We start from the raw sequence: 27,829 nt of genomic DNA, 5'->3' as shown, positions 1-27,829 counted from the left end.
GCGGCGGCGGAGGAGGGCGGCGGTGGTGTGCGGCCAGGGCCTAAGGAGTCCGGACATGTGGCAAGCCCCCTCGTAGGCACCACCCTCAGGATAACCAAGGCAGGGCCGCCTGAAAGTATACCCCAAATTTATCTGGGAAAAAGAGCCTTACTTCTTGAAGATCTAGAAATAAATGGCAAAGTTTAAGAGAATCAAACGTGATTAATTCTGTAATTTTTTGCATTAAGGAATCTGTGTTTAGAATTTTCTCTGTTTTACATACTTATATTTCAGAGAATTTGGCCAAGTTGGCCTTCTTATGCCAATTTAAAATATGCAAATGAGTCACTGATTTGAACTTTGGATTTTAAACTTACAAACAGTATTGAAACAACTGAGAAACTTAAGGTTCGGCATATTCTTAAGGTTGAATTAAATTTGTAAGTTTTTTAGTACTAGGGAACATTTTATTTTTAGGTTGAAATTTGATACATTTAAAGGAAACTGGATATATTACATTTTTAAAGGCAATCAAAAACGTTTGTAGGAGTTTGTTTATAAGTGGAACCAAACATTAACTAAAGTTACATTAGACAAGAATGTTAACATTTGCCAGATTTAAAAATACTATATTAATTTTTGTAAACTGAATTAAATGTGAATTAGAAATAATGTGTAACTTGAGTATTAATTTTTAAAATCCAAATAATCCTGTGTGTAGAAAATTTGTCCTTGAGTTAATGATTTAAGAAAAAAAAAAAAGCTTGCATCAACAAATGCCTACTGCAAAGGGCTGCTGGAAAAAAGTAAGTTAATACGTGAATACAAAGCATTTAGCAAAAAGTCTATCACAGAAGACTCAAAGTTTGCTGTTATCATTACTGTTATGTGACTCAAAAGTGGCTGGGGAGGTGGGATGTGAAGTCTAGAAGAAGCAGACAGCAGAGAAAGTGCTATGTGTCACACTAAGGAGTGTGAATGTTCTCTCAGAAGCACTGAAGTACCCTGAAGGTTCTGGCCATTTACCAAGACTAGAATGGCTGTCAATTATTCTGACAAAAATCTTTTTTGATTCTTCTATGTTGGTCATAAACTATAAATCTGGCTAAATTGGCAGTAAGGAAGTAACCAAAGTGTTGGGATGACAGGCATGAGTCACCACACCTTGCCAAACATTTGACTTTATGGGAAAATAAAAATAAAAATAAAAATAAAAATAAACTAAGAAAATCACAATTAACTCATTCAGGAGCTGATTCTTGATACACGACAATTAATGAAGGCTAATTTCCAGGTAATTTTATCAAGGAGCGGGAGAAAAGTACAAAGAAAGTGAGAAATGAAAATGTAGGATAGTTACAGATATAAAGGTAGAATAATCATAAGAGATTACTTTGTAAAACCTTACATAAATATATTAAGAAACTAGAAATGAACAGCTTTCTAGGAAAATATAAATGACCAAATGACCCACATTGACCTTAGAAGATAAAACAATCAAAACATTATCTCCCAAAACAATTATATCAGACAGAAATAGTTTCACAAATATATTTTTCAGCTATTAAGGAATAACTTTAATACTTTGTAAAAGTTCCAGAAGAGAGAGAGAGAGAAGGAAAGTTTCCGAATTATGAATCCAGTGTAACCTGAGAACACAGATATTTTAGTTAACTGTAATGAAATCTCAGGAATAACCATTTTAAATGTTAAGTAAAAGAGAGTAATAAATCAGCAGTACTATAAAGGAATAATTTATAACAACCAAGTGAAGTTTATCCAAGAATTGCAGTGATGGTTCACTACTAGGAAATATATTTAAAAAATTATTCATGTGACAAAGTCTTAAAGGGGAAAAAAATGATTAACTCATTTGTGTTCAAAAGGCATTAAAAAAAAAACTGAACATGCACTTTGATTTTTTCAAGAAAATTTAAAAACAGTAATAGCTGAATACCTTCTAGCTATTTTCTAAAAAAAAAGATAGAAAACATGAATACTGAAAAGGAAGAGGAAGAACTATTATTTATTAAAGATTAGATTGTATATCTTAAATCTTAGAAAATCTCAGATAATTGATCAAATATACTGGCCACAGAAATAATATTAAAAGGATATTGAGACTTTTCCTAACCAGTTAGAAATGGAAGAAAAGCTTCAAGTTGCAATAGCAATAAACAAGATACAATTCTGGCATTCCTGCCTTCACTCTGTCTAGTGTTCTCTGCAGAGCCCCAGCTTAGGCTCCAGTACCAGTGGCAGTGGTGAGGTCCACACACCTGAGGCTGTGGGGAAAAGGCAGGTCTGCAGCACACCTGGGGTTGTCCAGTGACCACCTGCTAACAGCCACGTTTCATATGGTACACAAGTGGGGAGTGGAATGTGAGATCAGAAATGCCTAACAGTCACATGAAGAAAACAAACCTCAACAACTGTAAAATAAAAGTTTTTACTTAGAAAAACACAATTTTTTAAACAACAATTTTTCTCTCAAGAATCCTTAATTTCAGTGCAATCACAATACAAATAAAATACTGTATCTGAATACCACTAAAATACTAGTGGATTATTTTTTGTAACTTGACAAAATAACAAAAAGTAATGAGGGGACATTTGCCCTAATAGATATTCGAAGTGTAACTGGAGGCCAGATGCTCCTGTGATTCTCGTACTTTGGGAGGCCAAGGTGGGCAGACTACTTGAATCCAGGAGCTTGAGACCAGCCTGGGGAACGTGGTAAAACCCTCCCTCTACAAAAAAATACAAAAATTACCCAGGAGTGGTGGCATGTGCCTGTAGTCCCAGCTACCTGGGGAGACTGCAGTGGGGGGATCACTTGAACTAAGGACGTCGAGGCTGCAGTAAGCAGTGATTGAGCCACTACACTCCAGCCTGGGCAACAGAGTGAGACCCTGTCTCATATTTAAAATGTGTAACTGGAAAAGCAGAGAGTAATGGAACAGAATACAGTGTCAAAATGTAATTTAATAAATGCTACTAATCCACATGACTAATGGTTTGGAAAATAAGCAGAGCTGAGTTCTTATTCCATAACAAAAAGTAAATTCCAGATGAGCTAAAGATTTAATCATATTCAATTATATCTCAATGAAGTTGTTACCCATAAACATTAAAAAAAATACAAATGTTAGAAGAGAAATATGGGTAATTAAGAATAAACACTTTATGCAGCATGTGGAAAATTCTTTACATAAGGTGCAAAAGCAAGAAGCCACAGGGAAAGCTGTATGGAAGGTGTCTGCAACACTAATAAACTGGTCAGTCTCCTTAACAAGAACCTGTATGAACAGACCAATAGAAAAATGAGCAACAGATGAATGCAGAAGTTCACAGAAAAAGAAAGAAAGATGCCCCAAAAATATCTAAGAATGATACTCAAAGAACTACCAATCAGAACAACAACGGAAGACTCTATCCGATCAGCAAAAATTTTACCATTTAACAGCACCATGTTTTCATGTGGGCCTAGGAATCAGGCGTCATCGTAAGTGACTGGTGGGAGGTTCACACTGCCACAGTATGTAAGGATTCACAAGGAAGCACCATGTTCATGTATGTTTTTAAAAGCATAGATGTGGCATTGAAATTTCTTGGTATGACGTCCATTTATCTTAGTGTTCCATATACAGTTGACAACAACTCAAAGAGGAGAGTGACAGGCAGGTGATGAAAGGCAGATGATCATGCTAGAAAATGCAGAAATGACTCATCCATTCTACCTTAACCACCAGTAAGATCAGAGCATGATTCTGCTATTATTTATCCCTCTTCTTTTCACCCCTGCCCCATTCTCATTTTCTAGTCAAATGATCTTAAAGACTACTACTACTACGTTTCCTTATCTACACAATGTAGATGAGCACTTTCTTTGAGTTATTTTTTGAAATTAAAAGAGAGAGCACTTGTGGTATGTGGCACACAGTAAACATCCAATAAATATTAGCTGCTAATTAGATGCTAAGTCACCATCATTGCAATCCATGACACAGGTTTTGAATTTTTATCTCATGTTTAAATAGTTCTGTATTTTTTCCTCTATATATTTTTTTTACTAAAACTTGCCTTGAACTCTTTTTAAAAGGAGGCAAGATATTTAAAAATAAATGACAGTAGAAAATAATAAATTAAATAAATAAATACAAATAAATAAATGAGAGTAGAAAATGGACATCATTAAACCGAACAGTCAGGGGGACCTCACTTAGCAAAGGCATCGGCTCTACAAGGCCTATATGCCACATCTCATTATTGCTGTGAGGGTTGCTTCCTAAGAATCTGGATGCCCTTGAGCGAACCTCGGAGCAGTGGTGATTAGAGACCTCTCAATTAGGTAAATAAAAGCAGAGCATCTTGGTTTTTACCAAAGGGAAAACCGTATTTTCCACGGAAGTACTACTTGTCCTTCTGTATAGACACAGCCAACATAACATATTCTGTATAGACACACACAGATTGGGAACCGCCAAATTCACCTCTACCTGAGGGCATACATAACTGACTTTCTTTACTTTTCATCTCTCACCCATGGCTTTCCACTTCCCTAGCCTCTTACTACACCCATCCACTGCAACAAAGGTAAGAAGGAAGAAAGGCAAAAGAACTTTTTCTCAGGACGTACGCTGTCAAGTACTATCTGGTCGAAACTTCTGAAAGTTATTTCTCCTGTGATCTTTCAACATTTTTAGTTTCTTCTCTCCCTTCCTCTACTCCCTTCCCCTGCCCCCTCCTACTTATGCTGCAGCTAGCTCTAGTAATGCCCCATTCACCCTCTGTTAGCATTTTCGTAAATTCTGGCTCTCCTATGCACACCCTGAGTGCTTGCTCTCATCTTTCTTTTCAGTTCTGAAATCCCCAGCAAAGTACCTAGCAAAAAACCTAATAGTCAGTGTGGGAAAACATCTTAAAATATAAAATATATTATCTATACTGCAGCATACTACAAAGAGCCCTGGGTTAGTAGTCAGAAAAACTGGCCTCCAGTCTCAGTAATGCTATCTGGTGGATCCATGGCTTCATATTAAGCACTTAAGTATCCATTTCCTCATCTGTAAGATGGGGCTTTTACTTTGCTCCACTATTGTATATGTTTTCACGAAATGAGATGAAGGAAGCAAAAAAAAAAAAAAAAAGATTATTGTTATGCTAGTTTAAAGCACTATGGCTGCTTCTGTTGAATAGTATTTGCTTTCTAAATTTAAGTAGGAATAGTACAGTCATCTATTAGGAGATGTAGATTTAATTATTATGTTTACTTGCCTTTCCCTAAAATAAGAAAAAAAAACCAAAGCAGCTGAGCTGGTAAGGCATTGATCTATATTATGTCATCACAAGTATAGTAAGCTAGTGCTAGACTTATGACCACGGTCTGGACCGCGGACCAGTTGTAACACGATTTGGTCGTAAGCTGAGTAGGCTATATGTACAGTTGAAATGGTGCACGCGGAGATGGTAGTGCTGCCGGAAGCTGGTCTGCACTGTTGTACGCCCAGCTGGGCAATGTCTGCGCTGCCAGACGCGGAGCAGTTGTGGCTAGCGATTGTGGTCGTAAAGTCGAATGGTCGTAAGTTGCATAGGTCGTAAGTCGATCAATACCTGATCGAATGCTTACGCTTTGGGCAAGAAACAGCCCATGTTAATTGTGCCATGTCTTCCAATTTTAATTACAGATATAAAGTGTAGATATAAAGTGTTGAGGAAATTCTTACCAGGTTCTGGAAGGTCTAACTTTGCCCGCTTTAGTTCTGCCATAGAAATCTGAAGTTGCTCTATAACAAAATCATCTTCGAAGAAAAAATCCTTTGCCAAGGTCTCCTGAAGAAATTCTACAAGTTCTTCCATGGACAATTTCATTAGATGTTCTAAGAAAGGACAAGAGAAATGAAAATGCCAGGTCAATAGCTACTTTAGGTAGAAAGATATTCTATTATAGTCAGGTGTAGTGTAAAAGGGCATTAAAAAGGGCACAAACAACATACAACTTACATATGGCATTGAGGACATCATTAAAACTCAGTAAGACAGAAATATTGTCACAGGGAAAAGCAGGAAAGTTTACTGGGGAAAGGAGGGGAGGAGACTACTGCCTAATACTTCCTCATTGGAATAACCACACACGTAGGCATTAATTTTACCCCAGAGCAAGAGCTTCTTAGAGACAGACACAGTAAGACCACCTCAGCGGGCATGAGGCCTTTCTCTTATAATGAAATGGAGCTCCAAATGCTATAGGGAAGCCCCATTTTAAGTCTATATTTATGACTGTTTCAGAATTTCCCAGAACATCTGGATTATTAACTTTGTGAGTTTTATTTCTACTTATGAAATTCATTTTCTTGGAAAAAGAAATTCAAATTAAATATGAACACAAAGCAGAAAGTAAAAATCTGCCAAGATCTCATTACATAATACCCTACAGGTAGATCCGTGTATTTACAAGTGTTTATGTGTATCAACTAAAAAATCCAAATTATACTTTTCAAGTTATTCACCTTTTTGCTTTTTTTCCCATTCAATAATGTATCACTGATATCTCTCATTTTAGCAAATATGCTTTTATATCATCATTAATAGCTGTATAAGAGTGTACTGTATGTATGCATTGGAATTTACTTAATCAGTCTTTTAGTAATGGCCATTTATGTGGTTTCTGATTTTTTATTATTTAAAACCACTGTGTGACGCACATGCAGTCATAACGTATTTTCAAGACAATCAGTAAGAAAAAAAAGAAAAAGGAAGGAAAAAATATCTTATGAGCTTCAGCTAACTATTGGTTAATATGCCCAGAAAGTTCTTTTTAAATTGGCTAATGACAAATTCTATATATTTGTGGTATACAGTATTTTCTGATATACGTATATACGTGGAATGACTAAATCAAGCTAGTACCTCATTATTACCTCACATACTTACCTTTTTGTCGTGAGAATATTTAAGATCTCTCTCAGCAACTTTCAAGTATACTATACATTATTATAAATTATAGTCACCATGCTGTATGACAGGTCTCCAGAACTTATTCCTCCTGTCTAACTGAAATTTTAACCAGACTCTCTTCCCAAATCCCAGCCCTCTTTCCATTTTGGAAACTTTATATGGTGGGGCGGGAATTCATGTAAGTACTTGAGCTTTGTCACTCTAACCAAGAAAAGTACACAACAGCAGACAGATTTTTCCACAGCTCATTTAGTCTAATGATAAGGTGGTATGTAAAGTAGTTGCTTTGCTTAACATTTATTTACAAGGGTGAAGAAACTTTTTACTTGTCAAAACCGATCGAGCATCATATAAGTAGAACAACTTAAGAAAAAAATGAGAGTGACATTAGCATTAAGCTAATGTGTCTTAATAAAAACTGTGCTTCTGTTCTCTATTTTGATCCACTCACAATCCAGAAACAAAAGTGGGGGCCAAGGGAGGGGTAGGAGAAGGGGAGAAGGGGAAAGGGGGAGAGGGGGCGGGGAGAGGGAGGGAGGGAGAGATAGAGAGACATGCGTGCGGACGGCAGTTCGGGGTAGGTGAAGGGAGGAAGGGAAAGAGATTTCACATGATCAGATGACAGATGCTGAATCCTGGAAGACAATTCATTGTCATTTGTTTTGGTGCATTAGTTGGGGAAAGAAGAATTGAGTATAAGGGAAGTGAACCACAACAATTCTGAGTCATTTTCTTGAAAAAAGTAAACATAACAAAGGTGATTTTAAAGGGCATGTTCATTCCTGTCTAACCTATAGATAATCTGGCACTCCTGCAGTCCATGCTTTTCAAGTAAGCAACCAAACAATCTTATAGCAAAGTATGCAACACGTGCTTAGAACACTGCCAAGCACAGCAGAGAGAAAAACTACAAACATGACCCTGTGCACTCAATTAGCTTATAATTTATTTGGGAAATGGAACAGACCATTCAAGAATAAATAAGACAATAGAGTGTACTATGAACATGAAACTATGTGGTATGACCTAGATTAGAAGTGTGGACTACATGAAGCTCTAAAGCTTTCAATTATTTTCTTTTCTGTATAGCTACAAGAGAAGTCACATAACTTTTAAGGCTGAATTGATACTTTACAGATGAATACGGTTCTTCATGAAAAAAAAAAAAAAACCCTCTCATTTCTTTATTTTAAAGTAAGGTGTAACATATCAAATTTATAGAGCCCTTAAAATATTGCAGCTGAAGACTAGGAATTCTCCAGTGTTTGTTTTTTTGTTTTTTTAGCCTTGCTGCATTTATCTGCCTGTAGACACTGGCTGAACTTGCCCCAGAGGCCATAATGCACTCCAGTAGAGAAGTGGATCTGAACCCTCCCACCCATGGTTCAGAGCTGGGTGCTGTTCTCCCTGGATGAAGGAATCAATACTAGAAAATGTTCTCTCCAGCCCTTTGAACTAAGGCGCCTCGTTCCTTTGGTCTTTCTTCTCTTACCGCAAACTTGAGATTCAGACTGATGTAAAGGACAAGGGTTCCCAGTGGAAACAAATACTTAACAAAAAGTATTATTACTGAAACCAAATAACTGCTTTCTATTTAAGTGTGAAAATGCCACTGATATAAGGAGAAAAGAACCAAAGACCTTTGCAGTGAAGTAAGCTTCTAGTCACGAGAAAGAAGTTATAAAAGTATATTATCGATTGATGATAATTTCTCCACTGATTAAAAAAAAAATTTAAACCACTATTAAAGACAATGAATTTGGAGTAGGGTGGGGAATGAGAAATCAAGGTTAAATAATTCTTAATTTTTATGAAATCTTTATAGATTAAGCATTTTCTTACTTTTGTGTAATTTTAAGATTGTGTAAGACATAGCAGTAAGAACTCGTTCTCCTTCAAAGATGTAGATATCCCATATTCTGAGGTTTAGTGTAAAGGGAGTCTATAATTAAAAGCAAAACAAAACAAAACAAAAATAAGGTTAACAGTTTCCCCTCATTTTGTATTTATAATTTCATGATTGCGTTTTGTAAATAAATACTTACACGATCAAGGAAACACTGAAAAAACCATTTCATTGTGTAAAAACTTGTGTAGATTTCTTGAGAATCCTGAAAAAACAAAGAGCTCACAATTTCTGGATTGTAGCAAACTAATTTTAACAAAATAACACTAAGTTAGGAAGGCTGCTGGATGCAGCTATCAAAGCTAAACACATTTACTTCTCAAAATCACTCCAAGAATAAATTCCTGACAGGACTGCAACACAACACTTAGATTCTCTTTAATATATTTTATAGTGAGCTTTCTTTGTTTTACTAAACCACTGTGTTCTATAGTAAGGCATATATAGAGTTCACTAACAACAAGTTTCTATGACCCTGAAAAAATACTTTTTGAACAATGAAAAACCTCCCAAACAACAATAATATCATATTGTTTGTATTATCGGCTTCAAAGAAGTTCGAATCCCTTGGTTAGAATTGTGATAGCCTATCAATATTAAATTTTACAAATCTAATGTTTTGTAAACAACTGGGAATTACAACTGCATAGTAAATGAAATGGAAGACACCATAAATTAATAAGGTAATTGGGACCAAAGACAATTTTTAATTATCCCAGCTTTTTTCTTGGGGTAGGTGGGTGTACGTCAGTGTCACATCTACCTACCAAGTGTTGCTTAAGCTTGGACAGAAATTTATTCAGTATTTTTTCATGATGTTCTTGAAACCTCAAGAGTTTAGGGAAACCTTGGACAAAAAAGCCTAGAATGCAAACATAAAAACAACACTTCATAAACAATACCAACAAAACCCTCCAATCTTAAAATGCAACATATTTCTTTCATTTGTAACTGTCAAAAATAAAAAGAAACATCCAGTAGTATTAAAATAGTTTTCTCCCAACCCAGGAAATAACTGTGTATAATCTTTGGGTAATAAAACTTTTAGCTAGGACTTGTGTGCTAAAGACCTCCCATAACTTTGTAATTTTGAATTTAAAGGGAAACAACAACAAAAGACACTGAAGCCATTTATCAAGATTATCTGTTCTTTTAAGACATTGGGCCATATGTTAAATGCATACATTTTTTAAAGGTTACTCCAACCCTGACTAGTTATCATTTTGTTTTATTCTTAATACATTAAATAATAATTTATTACTTTTTTCAGGCTTATTCTAAGAATTTCATTAGTATAATGTTTCCAAAGTTTTAAATCGCTTTTTAATCCTTTCCTATAAAGCTATATTTAACATCTGCTAAAGAATATAGGTGCTAGATGATCAATGTTAAATCAAAAATCGTATTTTATCCCAAGGGACTATATAATATAATCTATATCTACGAAGTAACAAATTACAAATGGTAGGTTAGTATTAATTTTGAGTATTTAGCTCATTGAACTTTACATCTATTTTTATTCAGGATATTCTATACAATTCATTAAAAAGAAAGTCCACTCAACATTTATGATTCTTCTACATTAGGATTTTTAAACCTGAGTTCTATGCAACTTTGAAAGATGTTAACAGAGGTTCTATGCTTTTGAAAAAGAAACCAGATGACACATTTATGTCCTTCTTAGATATTCATTAGGTATTTTAGCTTATTAATGTTCTTGTCTTTTAGACTTAATGAAACTTGTTTTTCTTTCACTCAACTCTTCCACACTTATTTGATCCTGGAGTCCATTTTCCCCCACAGAACATCTGCTGCCCCAAAATGAAACTCTATTCCACCAAGAGCCTGAGGCACACCCTATTGGGCAGTGGTGCTTTACAATCTACTGGGCGGAATTATTTCTTAACTAGTTCTCAGTTTTCTAAGGTGTGTGTAAAAATTTCCAGAGATGGAGATTCTATTCCTCCTTTAGTAGTATTTTTCAGTGAAATGGTTTCATTTAAAAAAATCTATATCTATCAGTGCCACTTTTATGGTCAATTTGATAGGAATGGAAGTTGAAAAAATTTCAAGGAAAGTCTGATTTTGAAAAAGGCAATACAGTTCAGTAATAACTAGCTCAAGAATGTTAAGAAACCTAACAGTTCTTCAGTTTCCAGTGATGTTCCAAATCTCATATTTTATATTTCAGCCTTAGCTTTGATTCCATATATTTATAAGTGAAACCACTTTCACACTGGAAATGCAAAGCACTGAGGCAACCTTTAGTTATAAAATCTCATAAGCAGACATAGAAACAAGCATCTCTAAGTTTAAACTTACCCTTTATAATGAGCCCAAATGCATTCTAAGTGTAAATGTTAGGACAGTAAATAAATATTGTTTTACAGATTAGTGACAAATTACTGAAGGTAAGCTATCAAATAGGTTTAAAAGAAATGACCATTTCCTAAAATTGGACAGTCTTGCACATAATTACATACCACTTAAATCTGCATTCTATTGTACCTCAAGACAGATCAGCAAAACCATCCCACAGGAAAGCAAAATACAGACTGACAGGGAAGGCGGATTTCTCCAGGCTGCCTTTTGGAATGACACTGCCTCCAGGACAACTCAATATAATAACATGTCTTATGTTTAGAGTCTATTTACCAGATACAGGTACCATGCAGATGATATTAAGTAATTGACAAGGAACGCTAAAGGAGAAAGACAAATGTAAACACACATTCCCCACTCACTCTTCCACACATACATAGATATCCTCACATAGTCAGTGTGAGATTTCACAAACAATGAGCTACAGAAAGTTACAATTTTGAAAATATTAAAACAGTACTTTAAATATACGGCAGGTTCCCCACCATACAAGGCTTATTCACAAACTGAACTTGAAAGATCCATTCTTAGAATAACTAGCATTAAATTATTTAACATTTAGCATAACTAGTGTTAAAACTGTTTAAATTTGATAGCACTGGGAAAATAATTTTGCATTATATGAACAAATGCCACTTTTATTTCCAAGACAAGCTGTGATCTAAGGGTGGGGTCAGTGGCTCACACCTGTAATCCCAGTGTTTTGGGAGGCTGAGGCAGGAGGATCACTTGAGCCCAGGGCACCGAGACCAGACTAGTCAACATTAAGGAGACCTCATCTCTACAAAAAATTTTAAAAATTAGCCAGGCATAGTGGCATATGCCTGTGTGGTTCCAGATACTAGAGAGGCTGAGCTGGGAGGATGGCTTGATCCCAGGTCAAAGCTGCCGTGAGTCATGATCACACCACTGCCCTCCAGCCTGGGTGACAGAGCAAGGCCCTGTCTCAACAGTTGTGATCTAAACTCTCTAAAATAAAGTCTATTGCTTAATTTGACAAAAACAAGGAGAAAGTTATAAACAGTGTTAACTTGAAAACCAAAAAATCATGCAGGTTCTGAGATATTAAATAATCGAGTGCCTAGAACCTGTTACCAGCCTTTTATTTAAAGTGGAACCAATTTTATGCGAAAAAACTAAAAATTACACTTGAAATATAAAATACTTAATTATTACCTTTCCTTCAAACATCTAAGTGTCATTTCTCAATTACTGTTTTTTTTTTTGACAAGGAGTTATACATCACAATATCCAGTCAATGGTAAACATTTCACTGAAATGATAATTTCATGACCATCTAAAAGTTTTGATCAAAAGGCATCTTTTATTTATCCCAATAATATGCCTGTTCTGAAATTCCTCCAAACCTAAATTAGTTTCTTTTGACCAAGGGCAAATAAGGAAAGGATTTTAAAATGCCAACAATATACTGTGGGGTAAAGACAAAGGCAAATAAATGTAAACACTTTAGAAAAGTTCGATAATGAGAAACGAAAAAAAGAATCTAGTAACAAATAATAATGAACTGAACGAGTCCTGAGACATTAAATTTGTCGTGCATAGCTCTTGCAAGCATCTTTGGTTTTGTTTCAATCTACCTTTTTCCCTAACTTGATTGTGTAGATAAAGCACAGGGTTTGCTTACCATGCATGGCATGTTTAGGGCCTGAGAAGAGTTTGACCAGGGCCCAGAAGGCATCTTCCTCGTTCATGTACATAAGGAGTAAAGCTGTGATCTGGCTCATCCCCTGACAGTACCCGACTTCCTGCGGAGCAAAGGGGAACACAGAAGCTGGGGAGTTTAGTAAAATCACATGCATACGTACAGAGAAAAAGCTACTCTATAAAAACCAGAAAATGCCTACACATATTTCATGATCCATTCTAGAGACAAATACTATACTCTTCACTCTTCACAGTGTTATACCACCTAAGAGAATAAAATTGTGCTCAAAAATAAATGTACAGGTACAAACTCTAAATTGCTACTACCTATTTTTATTGGCCTCTGTTCAATACTGTCATACTTTCTTTAATAAGTATTAGTATTTATTTCACTTTATGTATGATTCTTAGCTCACTATTCCTCCTCTTTGCTCAAATGCTGGCAAAGTCTCTCTTCCTACAATACCCAGTTTGCTGTTTTATCTCCTCTAGATTTCTGAACCCTTAATAAGCAGACACATTTTGGGATTCCCCATGCAAAGTCTATGCTTCCTCTCTGAGAAATACCCACTCTCCCCCTAGTCCCTGCTTATGATGTGGCCTCAGGGATTCATGTTTGTGACACAGGAACCACAGCTAATGGACCAGAAGAGGATGCCTGACCCCTGGGGAACAGGTAGTTGGCTGCACTGACTCATCAGACACTCTCTCCAGGAAATGTGAACAAAGCCACAGAGACTGTAATCAGATGTCGGGATGTACTTGGGACAGAATGGTCACACTGAGTCTGTAGCAATTTGAGCCATGGAATAACTTGCCAGGACGCAAAGGAAGCAATCTGGAGAGAGAAACTGGACTAAACAGTTCACAGAGATCATCCGAGATATGGAGCGGCCCCCAGAGTGGGAGAGATGGAAGGTATAGCTTTCCTTCTCCTGGAACGCTTCCCACCTTCCAGCTCCAATTCCTGTGAGGCCCAAAAAGTGCTTCCTCCCTATGAGATGTCCCTTTAATAACCCTTTTTTAACTGTTCCTAGTTTGAGTGAATTTCTGTTCTTATAATTTAAAGGTTTTAACTACAATAGAAATTATACATCCCAAGGTTCAAAGGTGGTCCTCCCTGGGACCTAGTCAGCAAACATTCATTTAACACCCACATTAGGTCCAACACAAATCAATCTATCCAAGATTATCTTTTCCCCCAATAATGCTGAATGCCTTAAGAAGTACATGTCTATTACCAAAGAGTTTGGCCTTCTCCTGGGGATAGCCAGTAAGGGCATAAGTTATCTTGTTTGGACCTCATCTAACAGATAAATGTGACTGTGAAAGGTAACCTCCCAGGAGCAAAGAGAGTTACACAAAGTCAAGAAAAATCAACCAAGCCACCCCCACTTCCTGTCCCTCTACCTTGCATATCTGCTTAAAAATAAAAACAAAACAACACAAAACATTACAAAGCAAAACAATATAGAGGGAGAGAGAAAAGGTGAGACTCTGGTATACTGTAGTCATACCTAGGTTTTTCCACTTCAGAATCAGCTCTGCTCTAAGGCCCTAGGGTTTCAGCTTAAAAAGATCCACAGAGCTAAAGAGACTGTGGAGACCACGTAGCTCTGAGATGCAAAAATGTGCCCAGAGGGCCCTGTTAGGTAGGGAGTGCCTCGGAATAAAACTCAAAGACCTTGGGCAGGTAGGCTCCAACTTACCGTATTATAAATAGAATATGCAGCAAGAACATGGAATAAGGATTGTTGCCTAGAGAAAAAAAATTACATTAAATACAATTTAGTAATTTCACATATTTTAAAAACTATAAACTTAAAAAAAAATAAACCAAAGGCTGACTGAGAACAGATAATACAGATAAAATTGCTAATGTAATAAATTATCCCAGGCTCAAATTCAAACAATACTCTAAAAAGTCTAAATTCAAGACTAGATAATATTCATCCTGAAAGAATTTATACCAAGAAAACACAAAAGACTTAAGAATTCCTTAAATTTGTTGCCCTTTTTTGCTAATCTATCTGAGACCCTTGTGATAGAAGCAGCAGGCTTGACAGAATGGGGGATCCCTTTTGAAGGCTCAGTGACATTGCCAGTAAGGTACAAAACCTGCAGGGCTGGGGTAATGTTCTCGGGATGCTGAATATGTTCCAAATCAAGCTCTAATACAAGGTCCTGTTTTTCCCATAGACAGGATTCAGAGATCCAAGATTCAAAGGCTGGAAGTAGGTGTGGCTCCACTCACCATTCTCTCTAGAGATCTACTAGCAGAGTGTTTGCTTCTTGCCACTGCAAGCTTGGGTTCTGCTGGTCTAGAGATCTTGGTTCCAAAAGGAAGAATGCTTCCACCATGAGACATAACCGTGATTTCCTTGACCTGGAAGCTGAAACTGCCACCCAACCACTTTGGGCTCCTGATACCTCTGAACCAACAAGCGAAGGAAGTGGCTGTGCTGGCTGGAGGGATTATCCTGATTATTAAGGGGAACATGGGTTGCTATGACACAACAGACACAAGAAGGAGTACCATCTGGAATGCAGGAGAACACTTGGGGCATCTCTTACTACTATTATTGAACCCTGCGATAAAAATCAATGGAAAACTTCCAATTCAGGCAGTTCTGCTAGGTCCAGATTTTTAGGAAGGAAGGTTTGAGTCACCCCTCTAGGTAAAGAACCACAGCCATCTGAGGTACTTGCTGAGGGCAAACAGAATATGGAATGGGAAGTGAAAGGGGGCATTATAAATACTACCTGTGACCACATCATCACAGAAATGATCACTGCAATTGTTATGAGTATTTCTTCCTTATTTTGGTATAAGTATGCTTGTATATATCCCAACAAATATTTTCTTCTTCCCTCTCTTTCCCCTTATCATCAAACATAAGATGTCTTAAAAATAGTCAACTGTGTACCACAGTGTGTAAGTTACAGGATATTAAAGCCAAAGTGTGATCATCTCCCAAGGACTTGGCATCATCATTTTAGTTGTGAGCAGAACAGTTGTATCATGTTATGTGGAAGGATGACTTGGTTACTAACTTATTTGGAAATTAAGAATGGCTTAAGGTGGTGTGTGTGAGTGCCAAGTTGCCAAGGCTGGACTGTAGTGGTTGGCTTTGGGTGTCAACTAAACAACAATCCCCAGATATCCAAAAACACAGATCTAGGTGTCACTGGAAAGGTATTTTGAAGACTGATAAGAATCCATAATCTGTTAACTTTAAGTAGGACAGATTATCCTAGAAGATCTGGGCAGGCCTCATTTAATCCGTGGAAAGGATTAAGAGCAGATTTGAGGCTTCCCTGAAGAAGAAACCCTGCCTGTGGCCAGCAGTTTCTCAGCTCATGCCCGAGGCCCAGCCTGTCCTTTATCCTGATGGCCTGCCCTGTGGATTTTGGCCTTGCCTAATCAGCCCAACAACTGGAGAAGCCAATTCCCTGAAATGTCCTAATATGTATCTCCTATTGGTTTCTGTTTCCTGTGGCCTCTCTGATATAGAGATCAGCAAAACTACTTTTCATTTATAAATTGTCATAGCAATGACATTATCAATTCATTGATTTCTCACTTCATTTCCGTTTTTTTTAAGTTTTATTTATGTATGGGGTCAAGGTTATAGAGATATATTTAACACTGACAAAGTTTTTACACACTCATTCTTCTATGACTTCTAATAAAAATATCTACTATATTTCTAAGAATTCCCAGATCATAAAATGATTCTTTACCAATTTTATAGCACCTGCTATTGTCAAAGGTTAAAAGTTTAAGTTAAATTAGATGCTATGTTTCACACAACATAGATGCAAATGATCTGCAAAAGTTTAAACCTTTAGGACCTAAATCGAAATGACAGTCTATAAAGGCATTCTAAACACCTATATTTTAAGTTAATAAAGACTATGTATAAATGCGATCAACATTTCATAATATTAAACTTTACTTACTTAACACCGTATCTGTCTCTAAACATAATGTGGTCCCGAAATGTGCGGTTGACATCCAGGTCTATTTGTCTGATGTCAGGTGAACAGCCCCGTGCTCTGTGTTTTAATTTCTGAAGAGAAAAAGAAGAAAGGGAACAGATTTTTATGGAAATCATTTGTTGAAATATCGATGACAAATAATAAAATAATTCTCATTAAAAAGTTTTTGGTTTAAAAAAAGTATTCAATGGTTGAAAAATCAAAACATTACATATATAAAGATACACAAAAGGCACTTTCCTTCTCCTCCATTCTCCTATTTCTCCTACTCCCTGCCTCTCCCTCTCCCCCTACTCCCTGCCTCTCCCTCTTCCCCTACCTTCCTTCCCTCTCATCCTGTCTAGGTAGATTTTAATTTAGGATACAGAACTTTCCAGAGTTTGCATTACTAAACTATGTGAAAGCGTTTCATGGCTGAGCCATGCAGTCTACTATGATTTCTTGTTTCTTTTCAGGATGATGCTTTTGCTTTTCTTGAAGCTAATCATTGCCTTGTTTCTTGGTTTGCTTCGATTCCTACATACTTGTAGTGAATTCAATCCCAAGCTCAGTATAAATTGTATCATCTCCTCAGGTGATGTTCCAATAGAATAGTGTTCCACCAGCTTCATCTTGGAGACCTCTCACCCAGAGCTGTCTGCCCTGCTCCTGCCTGTGTGGCCTGACTTCTGGGCCTACCGCACAGCTCAGGTCTTGGAGTCACCCCTTGTCCACCTGCTGGGGTTCCCTTTGGTTTTCTCCCATGCTGGACCCCCTGTTTCCTGGTCTCATATCTTTTTTCTTGGGTTCTTCCCTTGCTCTGCAGGAACACATTCTCTAGTAGCTCCTCTGAAAGGCTGTATGGAATATAAGGTTTTTGAAAATTTGAATATCTGATAATTCTACCCTCTTATTTAACTGTTTGGCTGTTTTAGAATTCTAAGTTGGACAATATTATGCTCAAAAGGCATAGCACTGTCTTCTGGCTTCTAGTGTTGCTATTCTAATTTGTTTCTCTATGTGCAATCTGCTTTTTCTCTCTAGAAGCTTGTAGGAGTTTCTCTCTCCATGTTTTGAAACTTCACATTTCAATACTGGGTTTGGATCTATTTTTATCCACAGGGTTGGGCACTTAGAGAATCCTTTCAATCTACAAACTCCTACCCACATCTTTGAGCTCTAAGACATCTTCAACAATTCATCTGTCAATTTCTTCATCTTCCGCTCCCTCCATTCCCATTTTCTTTTTCTGAAACTCTTTTTATTACAGTCTGGGATCTCCTAGGCTGTCATTTAATTTTCTTTTTTTCTTTTTTTGTATTATTTTCCATCTCTTTTGCTTTTATAATTGACATTCTGGGAATTTCCTCAATTGTTATTTTTCAATTAAGTTTTTCATTTCTAGTACTTTTTATATTCATAAGTTCTGTTGTTTTTGAATGTTCCTTTTTATAGCATTCTATACTTGTTTGATGGATGCAAGGTCTATTTTTATTTCTCTGAAGATATTAAAAAGTCTTTTAGATTCGCTTCTTTATGCTATAATCTGTTTCTTACAAGTTGCTTTCTTCCATTTGCTTCTAAGGCTTGTCTTTCATGTTAGCTCCCTTCTTCAAATCAATAGTGATACTTCATTTTCTGCTTTTATTTGCAAGTGGGACACTAAAAAGCTGCACGCCCAGGTGAGGCTTCCTGACTGTGATCCTGCTTGTGGAGGGATCTGACCAGGCAGTTGGACTGGGGTTCCCTGAAGTCAGTACCTTTGGGTTTATTTTCTTATGCTGATCACATCCCCCAGAGAAGGCTCTTCCAATCTCCTGCTGGGAAGAGAAGCACTGGGCTGCCAGTGATCTGGGAGGTAAGTTGAGGAAAAAGGCTGGACCATCCAAAATTTAACATATTCAACTCCTCTGCTTTCATGACAGCAGCTCACCCTCAGCAAGGTCTGTGTTTTCTCTAGTGCAGAAGCCCTCTGTTGCATCTTCACCAAATAACAAACATCCAGTCTTGGGCCAGCACCGAGGGGCCTAAGGAGCTCTAACTGCTTCTGAAACAAACTTTCAACCACTTCACTGCAGGTACCTCTGGAAGCGGAGGTGTGTTTAGCTTCACCTCCGCTTCCAGAGGTACCTGCAGTTAGCAATTATCAAGCCTTATGGAGATTATGAGCTATTAATCAGGTTGCTTCTCCAATTCCCAACACCAGCCTAGGATTTAGCTTTCTCTAGTTTGCTAAGTTTACTCAATGTCTGTCTGCATTCTGGTTTTCCAAAACTGGTAACTGTTACCATATTTCCCATTTTCTCACTTCTTTGGGTTTGCCTTTTACAATAAAAACTCTGCTGTCAATTTAGTGGCATTTCAAGGGAAAGGGATTTGAATGAGGTTTAATCTCCCATGATTAAACAGATGGGAGATTAAAATTTAACCATGTTTAATATAAATAAGAATTTATATACATATGTTATATTGACCCATTTACTATGTACTGGTAATGTAAACTTCTGCTTGTATCAATTCCAATAAATATATATAAAAACATAATTGTTCCTGACTTCAGCTAAAAGTGAAAAGAAGGCTATCTGGGCATGTCTAGAATAAGCATGTGTATGTTAAGTGTTTTAAGAGTCTGCGTATTTTTGTGTATTGAAGCTCAGAGAAGGGTGCTTCTGTAGCTTTTTAAAACAGGAAGAGCAGCCATAATATGTTTCGGACTTCTCAAGACAGAGGAAGACATGTAGAGTATTATATTAGAATCATATGACCACTAAAATATTATCATATATTATTTCTGAAAAAGGTGGTTCAGAAGATATTACAAAAAGAGCTTGAAAAATAAATCTGTACATATTTGTTCTCTTCCATCTTTTTTTTTTTTTAAAAAGATAATGGGCAAGTAAAGAGGTTTCATTTAATGTCAAAACACAAGAAGAAAATATTTGACAAGACATGATAAAAAAAAAAAAATGCCTTAAAATAAAAGTTAACAGGAAGGCAGAAAAGACCCAAACGCATCTATAATATCAGTTCCTCCAGAGGACAAGAAAATCCATCATAAAAAAGGCCTCATGACAGAAGAACAGCCCGGGTAAATATGTAAAAAATAATAGGTCAGAAATATTATTTATGTCTTAAAATGTTTACAAAGTAATGCAGGAATCAAACACATTTTTTGCTCCTGAATGAAAGGAGGTAAACAGTTTTTACAGTTACCTCTGAGATTAGGTGGGCTGAGATCCCACGAGTGTCAAAGTAATATAAAAATAAACATTTTATTTTAAAAGATGGGATCAAATGAGCCCATAAACCTGAGGGCAGAAGTACAGTGGGAAGCATTTAGATAAACAATAAGCACTGTCATTGTGAGTTTGGCCTACAAGATTACTGGGCCACACTAAGGCTATGGATGAGGCTGTTTTCCACTATGGTCGATCCCACCATCTGTAAGGTACACTGCTAGATGCAAGAGAGAAAAATAAAAATGAGATGAAGTTAAAAGAAGAGAGGAAAACATATTAGATAAGAAGAGCCAAGACAGCCTGGATTGTAAATCCTGCCCCTGCCACTTGCTAACCCTGGGGTGGAAAGTTACTTAGCCTCACTAAGCTCAGTTTCCTCATCTGTAAGGTAAATACAGTAACGATGACAAAACCTGCATCTTGGCATTGCTGCAGGAATTAAATGGGGTAATTCCCATGGAGCACTTAGACATCAAAGTACTCAAATAATGTCAGCTCTCCTCATGGTAAAGTAGGTGCTTTGTTTATAAAATACAGCAATATGAAGCTTCAAGTTAAAACTAATCAGATCCAAATTGGAGGGGGGAGATCAGGAAGGTCTTTGCAATGTTCTTTGAAATTCCTCAATCTTTTTCCTTCCTGTGGGAAACAAAGCCCCACCAAGACACCTCCTAAGCCATGACATCTTCCTGGACCATAAAGGTGATTTTTTTTCTTACCCTCTTTTCAACTCAGCCAAGTTTTTCATTCTCCTGCTTTTAGAGTATTTATCACATACCACTATTAAATATTTCTATGCAATCACGTCTCCTCCAGCCTAGAAGAAAACATTCTTGACACTGTACCTATTCATCTTCATACATTCTTCAACACCACCCACAGAGCTTCAGGGGGACAAGAAAAGATAAACAGGCCACCATGGGAACTTGAAGGACTGAATGCTCATAATATGCTGGGTCCAAATAATTTCACCCATCTGAGAAAAGTCTCCGCAGATTAAGAGAAGGTAATAGTTTTATTGGATAAAACTACGATAAATAAAACTACAAACATCTAGTTCGTAGTGGATATGTGGAGAGCAATGTATACCACTTTGTAGAGAGAGAAAGAGTGCATGAGAAAAGAAAAAAAAGTTGACTAAATATTGATAATGGGGGAAACTCAAATAGTAAAAATAATATTGATGACAGTGTTGAAAATTACAGGTTTGAAGGCACTGGCTGGTAAGTTATTTCTTTTGTTGTAGTTGCTGTCAGTTAATGGTTCTCTTATATTAATTGGCCATCTGACAATTTTATTCTATATAGAAAAAGTCTAAAATATAAATGAAAACTAGACTCCTATTAGTAGGCAAGCTGGGTTGAACAGCGTCTCTCCAAAATTCATGCCCACCAAGAACCTATGAATGTGACCTCAGCTGGAAATAGGGCCTCTGACGGGGTAATCAAGTTAAGATGAGGTCACACTGGATGTGGGTGGACCCTACATGCAATAACTATTAACCCCATCAGGAAAGACAGAGACACACAGACACAGGAGGGAAGGTGGCCAGGTGATAAGAAAGGCAGGGATGGGGCCATGCAGCTGAGCCTCATTAAGGATGGCAGGCCGCCACTGGAGGCAGAAAGAGGCCAGGAAGGATGCCTTCCTAGAGCGCTGAGAGAAGAGGTTGTCATACTGACACCATAATTTCAGCCTTCTGTCCTTAACCACTATGAAAGAGAGATTTCTGTTGTTTTAAGCCACTTAGTGGTGCTTGGTTATAGTAGCATGAGGAAATGAATACAGCATGTAAATAAAGTGCTTTTTACTTTCATTTTCTACTTTCATTATTCAAACAAATACTAACAGAGCACCTACCATATGCTAGGCACAGTATACTAGGTGCTGGGATTATATTTTATATTATGTTCTCTCAGGCATCATTTTGAACACTGATTGTAAAACTATGACACTAAGAGCAAATAGCTAATCACCACTCTAAAATAATTTGGAATTCTAAAATCCTAAAATAGATATTCTGTGTAGGATCCAAACGGCTAAATTTAAAATGAATAACTCTTTAAATTATTCAGTAGGTATCACTTTTCATCTGGATGAAATTTTACCTGAAGGTGCACTCGCGCACGCGCAGACACACACACACACACACACACACACACACACACACACACAAATCAAAAAGGCACCAAAGCATCTTTTAGAATAGACTTTAGGTTTAAACCATAAATAATTTTTATTTCTACATACAGGATCATGTCATCCACAAACAAAGGTAATTTAACTTCCTCTCTTCCTATCCAAATACCCTTTATTTCCTTCTCTTATCTGATTGCCCTGGCCAGAACTTTCAGAGGGCATCCTTGTCTTGTGCCAGTTTTCAAGAGAAATGCTTCCAGCTTTTGCCCATTCAGTATGATGTTGGCTGTGGGTCTGTCATATACAGCTCTTACTAATTTGAGATATGTTCCTTCAATACTGAGTGTATTGAAAGTTTTTAACATGAAGGGATGTTGAATTTTATCAAAGGCCTTTTCTGCATCTATTGAGATAATCTAAAAAATAGTTTCAGTGGAAATGGTACCGGCTCTTCTTTATACCTCTGGTAGAATTCAGCTGTGTTTCCATCTGGTCCTGGGCTTTTATTGGTTGGTAGGCCAGTTATTATTATCTTAATTTCAGAACTCATTATTTTCCTATTCAGAGATTCAATTTCTTCCTGGTTCAGTCTTGGGAGGATGTGTGTGTCCAAGAATATATCCATTTCTTCTAGAACTTCTAGTTTATGTGCGGAGAGGTGTTTACAATATTCTCTGATGGTTGTTTGTATTTCTGTGGGGCAGTGGTGGTATCTTCCTTATCATTTCTGATGGTGTTTATCTGATTCTTCTCTCTCTCCTTATTAGTCTAGCTAGTGTTCTATCTATTTTATTAAATGTTTTCAAAATACCAGCTCCTGATTCATTGATTTTTATGAAGGGTTTGTCTCTTTCTCATTCAGTTCAGCCTTGATCTTGGTTATTTCTTGTCTTCTGCTAGCTTAGGGGCTTGTTTGCTCTTGGTTCTCTAGTTCTTTTAGCTGAGATGTTAGGTTGTCAAGTTGAGATCCCCCAAAGCTTCTTAAGCTGATAAGCAACTTCAACAAAGTCTCAGGATATAAAATCAATGTGCAAAAATCACTAGCATTCCTATACACCAACAAGAGGCAAGCAGAGAGCCAAATCATGAATGAATTCCCATTCAAAATTGTCACAAAAATAATAGAATACCTAGGAATACAGCTAACAAGCAACTTAATGGCCTCTTCAAGAACTGCAAACCACTGCTCAAAGAAATCAGAGAGGACACAAACAAATGGAGAAACATTTCATGCTTACGGATAAAAAGAATTAGTATCGTGAAAAATGGCCATATCACCTAAAGTAACTTATAGATTCAAAGCTATTCCCATTAAATAACCATTGACATTCTTAACTGAGTTAAAAAAAAATTTTTTTTCAATTCATATGGAACAACAGCAACAAAAAAGCCCAAAAAGCCAAGACAATGCTAAGGAAAAAGAACAAAGCTGGAGGCACCACACTACCTGACTTCAAACTATGCTACAAGACTATAGTAACCAAAATAGCATGGTACTGATATAAGAATAGACACACAGACCAGTGGAGCAGAACAGAGAACTCAAAAATAAGACCACACACTTAACAACCATCTGATCTTTGACAAACTTGACAAAAACAAGCAATGGGGAAAGGACTCCTATTTAACAATGGTGCTGGGATAACTGGCTAGCCATATGCAGAAAACTGAAACTGGACCCCTTCCTCATACCATATATAAAAGTTAACTCAGCCAGGCGTGGTGACTCAAGCCTAAAATCCCAGCACTTTGGGAGGCTGAGGCAAGCAAATCACAAGGTCAAGAGATGGAGACCATCCCAGCCAACATGGTGAAATCCATTGCTACTAAAAATACGAAAATTAGTTGAGCATGGTGGCTCGTACCTATAATCCCAGCTACTCGGGAGGCTGAGGCAGGAGAATTGTCTGAACTCAGCAGGCAGAGGATGCAGTGAACTGAGATCATACCACTGCACTCCAGCCTGGTGACAGAGCGAGATTCTGCTCCTCTCCCAAAAAAAATTAACTCAAGATGGATTAAAGACTTAAATGTGAAACCCCAAACCATAAAAACCCTAGAAGAAAATCTAGGCAATACCATTCAGGACATAGGCACAAAGTTTTCATAATGAAAACACCAAAAGCAATTGCAACAAAAGCAAAAATTGTCAAATGGGATCTAATTAAACTAAAGCACTTCTGCACAGCAAAAGAAAATATCATGAGAGTGGACAGACAACCTACAGAATAGGAGACAATTTTTGCAATCTATCCATCTGATGAAAGTCTAATATCCAAAGTCTACAAGGAACTTAAACAAATTTACAAGAAAAAAATTCCCATTAAAAAGTGGGCAAAGGACATGAACAGACACTTCTCAAAAGAAGACATACATGAGGCCAATAAACATGAAAAAAAGCTCAACATCACTGATACTGGAGAAATGTAAATCAAAACCATAAGATATGACCTTTTAATAGTGATTACTCAAAAGTTAAAAAACAACAGATACTGATGAGGTTGCAGAAAAAAAAAGGAACGCTTTTACACTCCTGGTGGGAGTGTAAATTCGTTCAACCATTGTCAAAGACAGTGTGACGGTTCTTCAAAGACCTAGAGGCAGAAATACCATTTGACTCAGCAATCCCATTACTGGATATATACCCAAAGGAACAGAAATCATTCTATTACAAAGATACATGCACACATATGTTCACTGCAGCACCATACACAATAGCAAAGACATGGAATCAACCTAAATGCCCATCAATGACAAACTGGATCAAGAAAATGTGGTACAAAGACATCATGGAATACTATACAGCCATAAAAAAGGAGCAAGATCATGTCCTTTGCAGAGACTTTGATGGAGTTGCATGCCATTATCCTCAGTGAACTAACACAGGAACAGAAAATCAAATCCCACATGTTCTCACTGATGAGTAAGAGCTGAATGATGAGACTACACGGACACATGAGGAGGAACAAAACACAGCAGAGCCTGTAAGCGAGGGGTGGTGGTAGGAGGGAGAGCATCAGGAAGAATAGCTAATGGATGCTAAGGCTTAAAACCTAGGTGATGGGATTATCTATACAGCAAGCCACCATGGCACACATTTACCTATGTAACAAATCTGTACATCCTGCACATGTGTATCCCTGAACTTAAAGGTTGAAGAAAAAAAAAGTATTGACCCCCCCCAAAAAAACAGCAATTTTTATTTTTTCCCATTTATTCCACATTAATTTATTTGTACACATTTTCTAGGAAACATATTTCAAAATCTATGGGTCTAAGGTTCTTAGATGTAAATATCTTACTCCTTTCAAAGATTAATAGAAAATTTAGGTTCAGAAAGGGTATAGCTATGAGATGACAAGGAGATACATTTAATGCATTACCTAACATAAGAAAAAAAGGTATCACTCAGTCAAAAGCTTAATTTTTATTAATAAATAATAAAACCTAGAGATACCTTAAAAATCTTTGGGGCAAACTCATTTTTTTTTCACGCTAGAAGAAAAGAATCATACACAGCAGGTATGGTTAAACTGAATTCTGCTGCTGTTTCCCACAAACTCTCAAAGTGATGCCGCAAATCTCTTCATTAACACCATGTGGCAAACAAGCAGCTATAATCAGGCATAAGTCCATTTTCCCTGCAACTATGTACCAACATTGATCATTTAAGTACTTTAATTGATCATTTATGTATTTGAAAAGCAATTGTTACTTACTGATTGATATAGAAAGTAACATTTTTACTAAGTATCTGTTTAAAATTTAAGAAGTATTTTGCAATCAACAAAACAAGTAATAGATCTCCAAAACCTCCAATGCAATATAATTTTAATAATTTTAATAAAATGTTAAGTAATCATATGAATATCTTATGCCACCCTGAATGCTAAAAGAAATGGATTTTACTTTTTAATTTCAAAATAACAGGTTAGCTTTAGCTACTCACACTATACAGGTCTCTTGTTTCTTCCTTCATTTTAGGGATCTCAAGAAGGAGAGCCCAGACTTCACCTCTGAGCTGGAGTGGGATTCCTTTGTAAATTCGCCTATGAAACTTATTAAAAGAAAAAGAAACTAAAGGTTACAAACTGACGAAAACTTGGACTAGTCTCTACAGTCAATCTTGTTAATATTTGTTAGCATTGTATTTTCAAAGTATCCATGGCAATTAATAAATATATTTAAACATGGCATACTGAGATACTGTCACCTCATTTTTAGAGATTCTAACAGGGAGACACAAAGAAGAGAATAAAACAAGAAACTGTTAAAAATGCCCAATGCATTCGTATGTTCAGGCCATTACAGAAGGGTCCCTTAAGTGGCATGAAAGCAGTCAGTGCTCTTTTTAAAAGTGTGAACATCTGATTTACACATTCCCTGATGATATAATTAACTCGTTACACGCTTTCTTCCTTTTATTCCACACACCTAAAAGATGCTCCAAACAGCAAAAAGGTTGCCTTGCCCCTAAAATGTCTTCATGGAATGTAGAGTGCTAACTCCTAATCTCTTTCCTAACACCTTCTCATTGGTCTCTCCGGAAGATAACAAGCTTCTCCACATCTGATACCTCAGTTAATCCTATCGGCAATTTTCAGTGTTCTCTCTCTCAGACACACTCACTTCCCTTCCCTTGCCCTTTCTCATTCTTTTCTCTCCTCTTTTCAGTTCTTGCTACTTCTTCAGGAAAACTTTTTTCTTTTTCTTAAATGACACTGACGCTATCTGTTAAGACAAAATCAGCAATAAATCTCCATAAAGGAAAGACATCACTTTTGAATGAAATTAGGTATAAAACATCAGCATTATCAAGTCCTCCATCCTTGAAAGTGCACTGCTATGGCCCTAAGAATCTTAAGATTCAACATACCTCTATCTTCTTGTAATTAATTTTCTCCTCAAGTCTCATTATTCAAAATAACATAAAACCTATTATGGTCATCACAATGTTGTGCACAGTAACACTCTGAAACTTAAAAATAGATGTCCAAACAAGGAAATAATTAAATAAATTACAGCGGAAGCCCCTCAGGTAGTAATTTCTCTTATTAACATAATAATATATTTGAATGTTATGGTTCAGAAAATAAGATGCCAGTTCTAATAACTGAACTACTAAAGAGCTATGACAACTAGTACACAAAGCTTTAACTTCTACTATTACACTACTTAGATTTTTTTTTTTGAGACAGTCTCTCGCTCTGTTGCCAGGCATGAGTGCAGTGGCGCAATCTTGGCTCACTGCAACCTCTACCTTCCAGGTTCAAGCAATTCTCCTGCCTCAGTCTCCCAAGTAGCTAGGATTAAAGGCACACACTACCACGCTCAGCTGATTTCTGTATTTTTAGTAGAGACAGGGTTTAACCGCGTTGGCCAGGCTTGTCTTGAACTACTGACCTCATGATCCACCCACCTCGGCCTCCCAAAGTGCTGGGATTACAGGCATGAGCCACTGTACCCAGCCACACTAGTTAGATTTTTTTTAAGCTTTAGTGACTAAGTCATAAGGCAGCCTTAAGAAACTTTGGGGCCAGGCGCGGTGGCTCAGCCTGCAATCCCAACACTTTGGGAGGCC

General features: G+C 36.9%; 1 protein-coding gene and 1 long non-coding RNA gene across 6 annotated transcripts in view; one reads left to right on the top strand and one right to left on the bottom strand.

The window, feature by feature from the left end:
* The window catches only part of LOC119468023, a 12,580-nt gene extending 6,882 nt beyond the window's left edge, over positions 1 to 5,698 (top strand). The window contains exons 2-3 of the long non-coding RNA XR_005196656.1: positions 3,654 to 3,663; positions 5,341 to 5,698. This is a non-coding gene — a long non-coding RNA (uncharacterized LOC119468023). The remainder of the gene's footprint in view (positions 1 to 3,653; positions 3,664 to 5,340) is intronic.
* The window catches only part of USP6NL (USP6 N-terminal like), a 161,143-nt gene that overhangs the window by 15,173 nt on the left and 118,141 nt on the right, over positions 1 to 27,829 (bottom strand). For all 5 annotated transcript variants that reach the window (XM_017507122.2, XM_037730915.1, XM_037730916.1 and 2 more), the window contains 8 exons: positions 26,198 to 26,305; positions 16,853 to 16,962; positions 14,599 to 14,647; positions 12,870 to 12,990; positions 9,610 to 9,704; positions 8,982 to 9,047; positions 8,779 to 8,878; positions 5,706 to 5,858 (listed from right to left, as the gene is read on the bottom strand). In XM_017507122.2, coding sequence (XP_017362611.1) covers positions 5,706 to 5,858; positions 8,779 to 8,878; positions 8,982 to 9,047; positions 9,610 to 9,704; positions 12,870 to 12,990; positions 14,599 to 14,647; positions 16,853 to 16,962; positions 26,198 to 26,305 — 802 coding nt within the window. The remainder of the gene's footprint in view (positions 1 to 5,705; positions 5,859 to 8,778; positions 8,879 to 8,981; positions 9,048 to 9,609; positions 9,705 to 12,869; positions 12,991 to 14,598; positions 14,648 to 16,852; positions 16,963 to 26,197; positions 26,306 to 27,829) is intronic.

Source organism: Cebus imitator, unplaced genomic scaffold, assembly GCF_001604975.1.
Source record: "Cebus imitator isolate Cc_AM_T3 unplaced genomic scaffold, Cebus_imitator-1.0 Scaffold368, whole genome shotgun sequence".
Classification (NCBI taxonomy): Eukaryota; Metazoa; Chordata; class Mammalia; order Primates; family Cebidae; genus Cebus; species Cebus imitator.
Note: the sequence above shows the minus strand (reverse complement) of the source record. Positions and strands in the feature narration are given on the sequence as shown.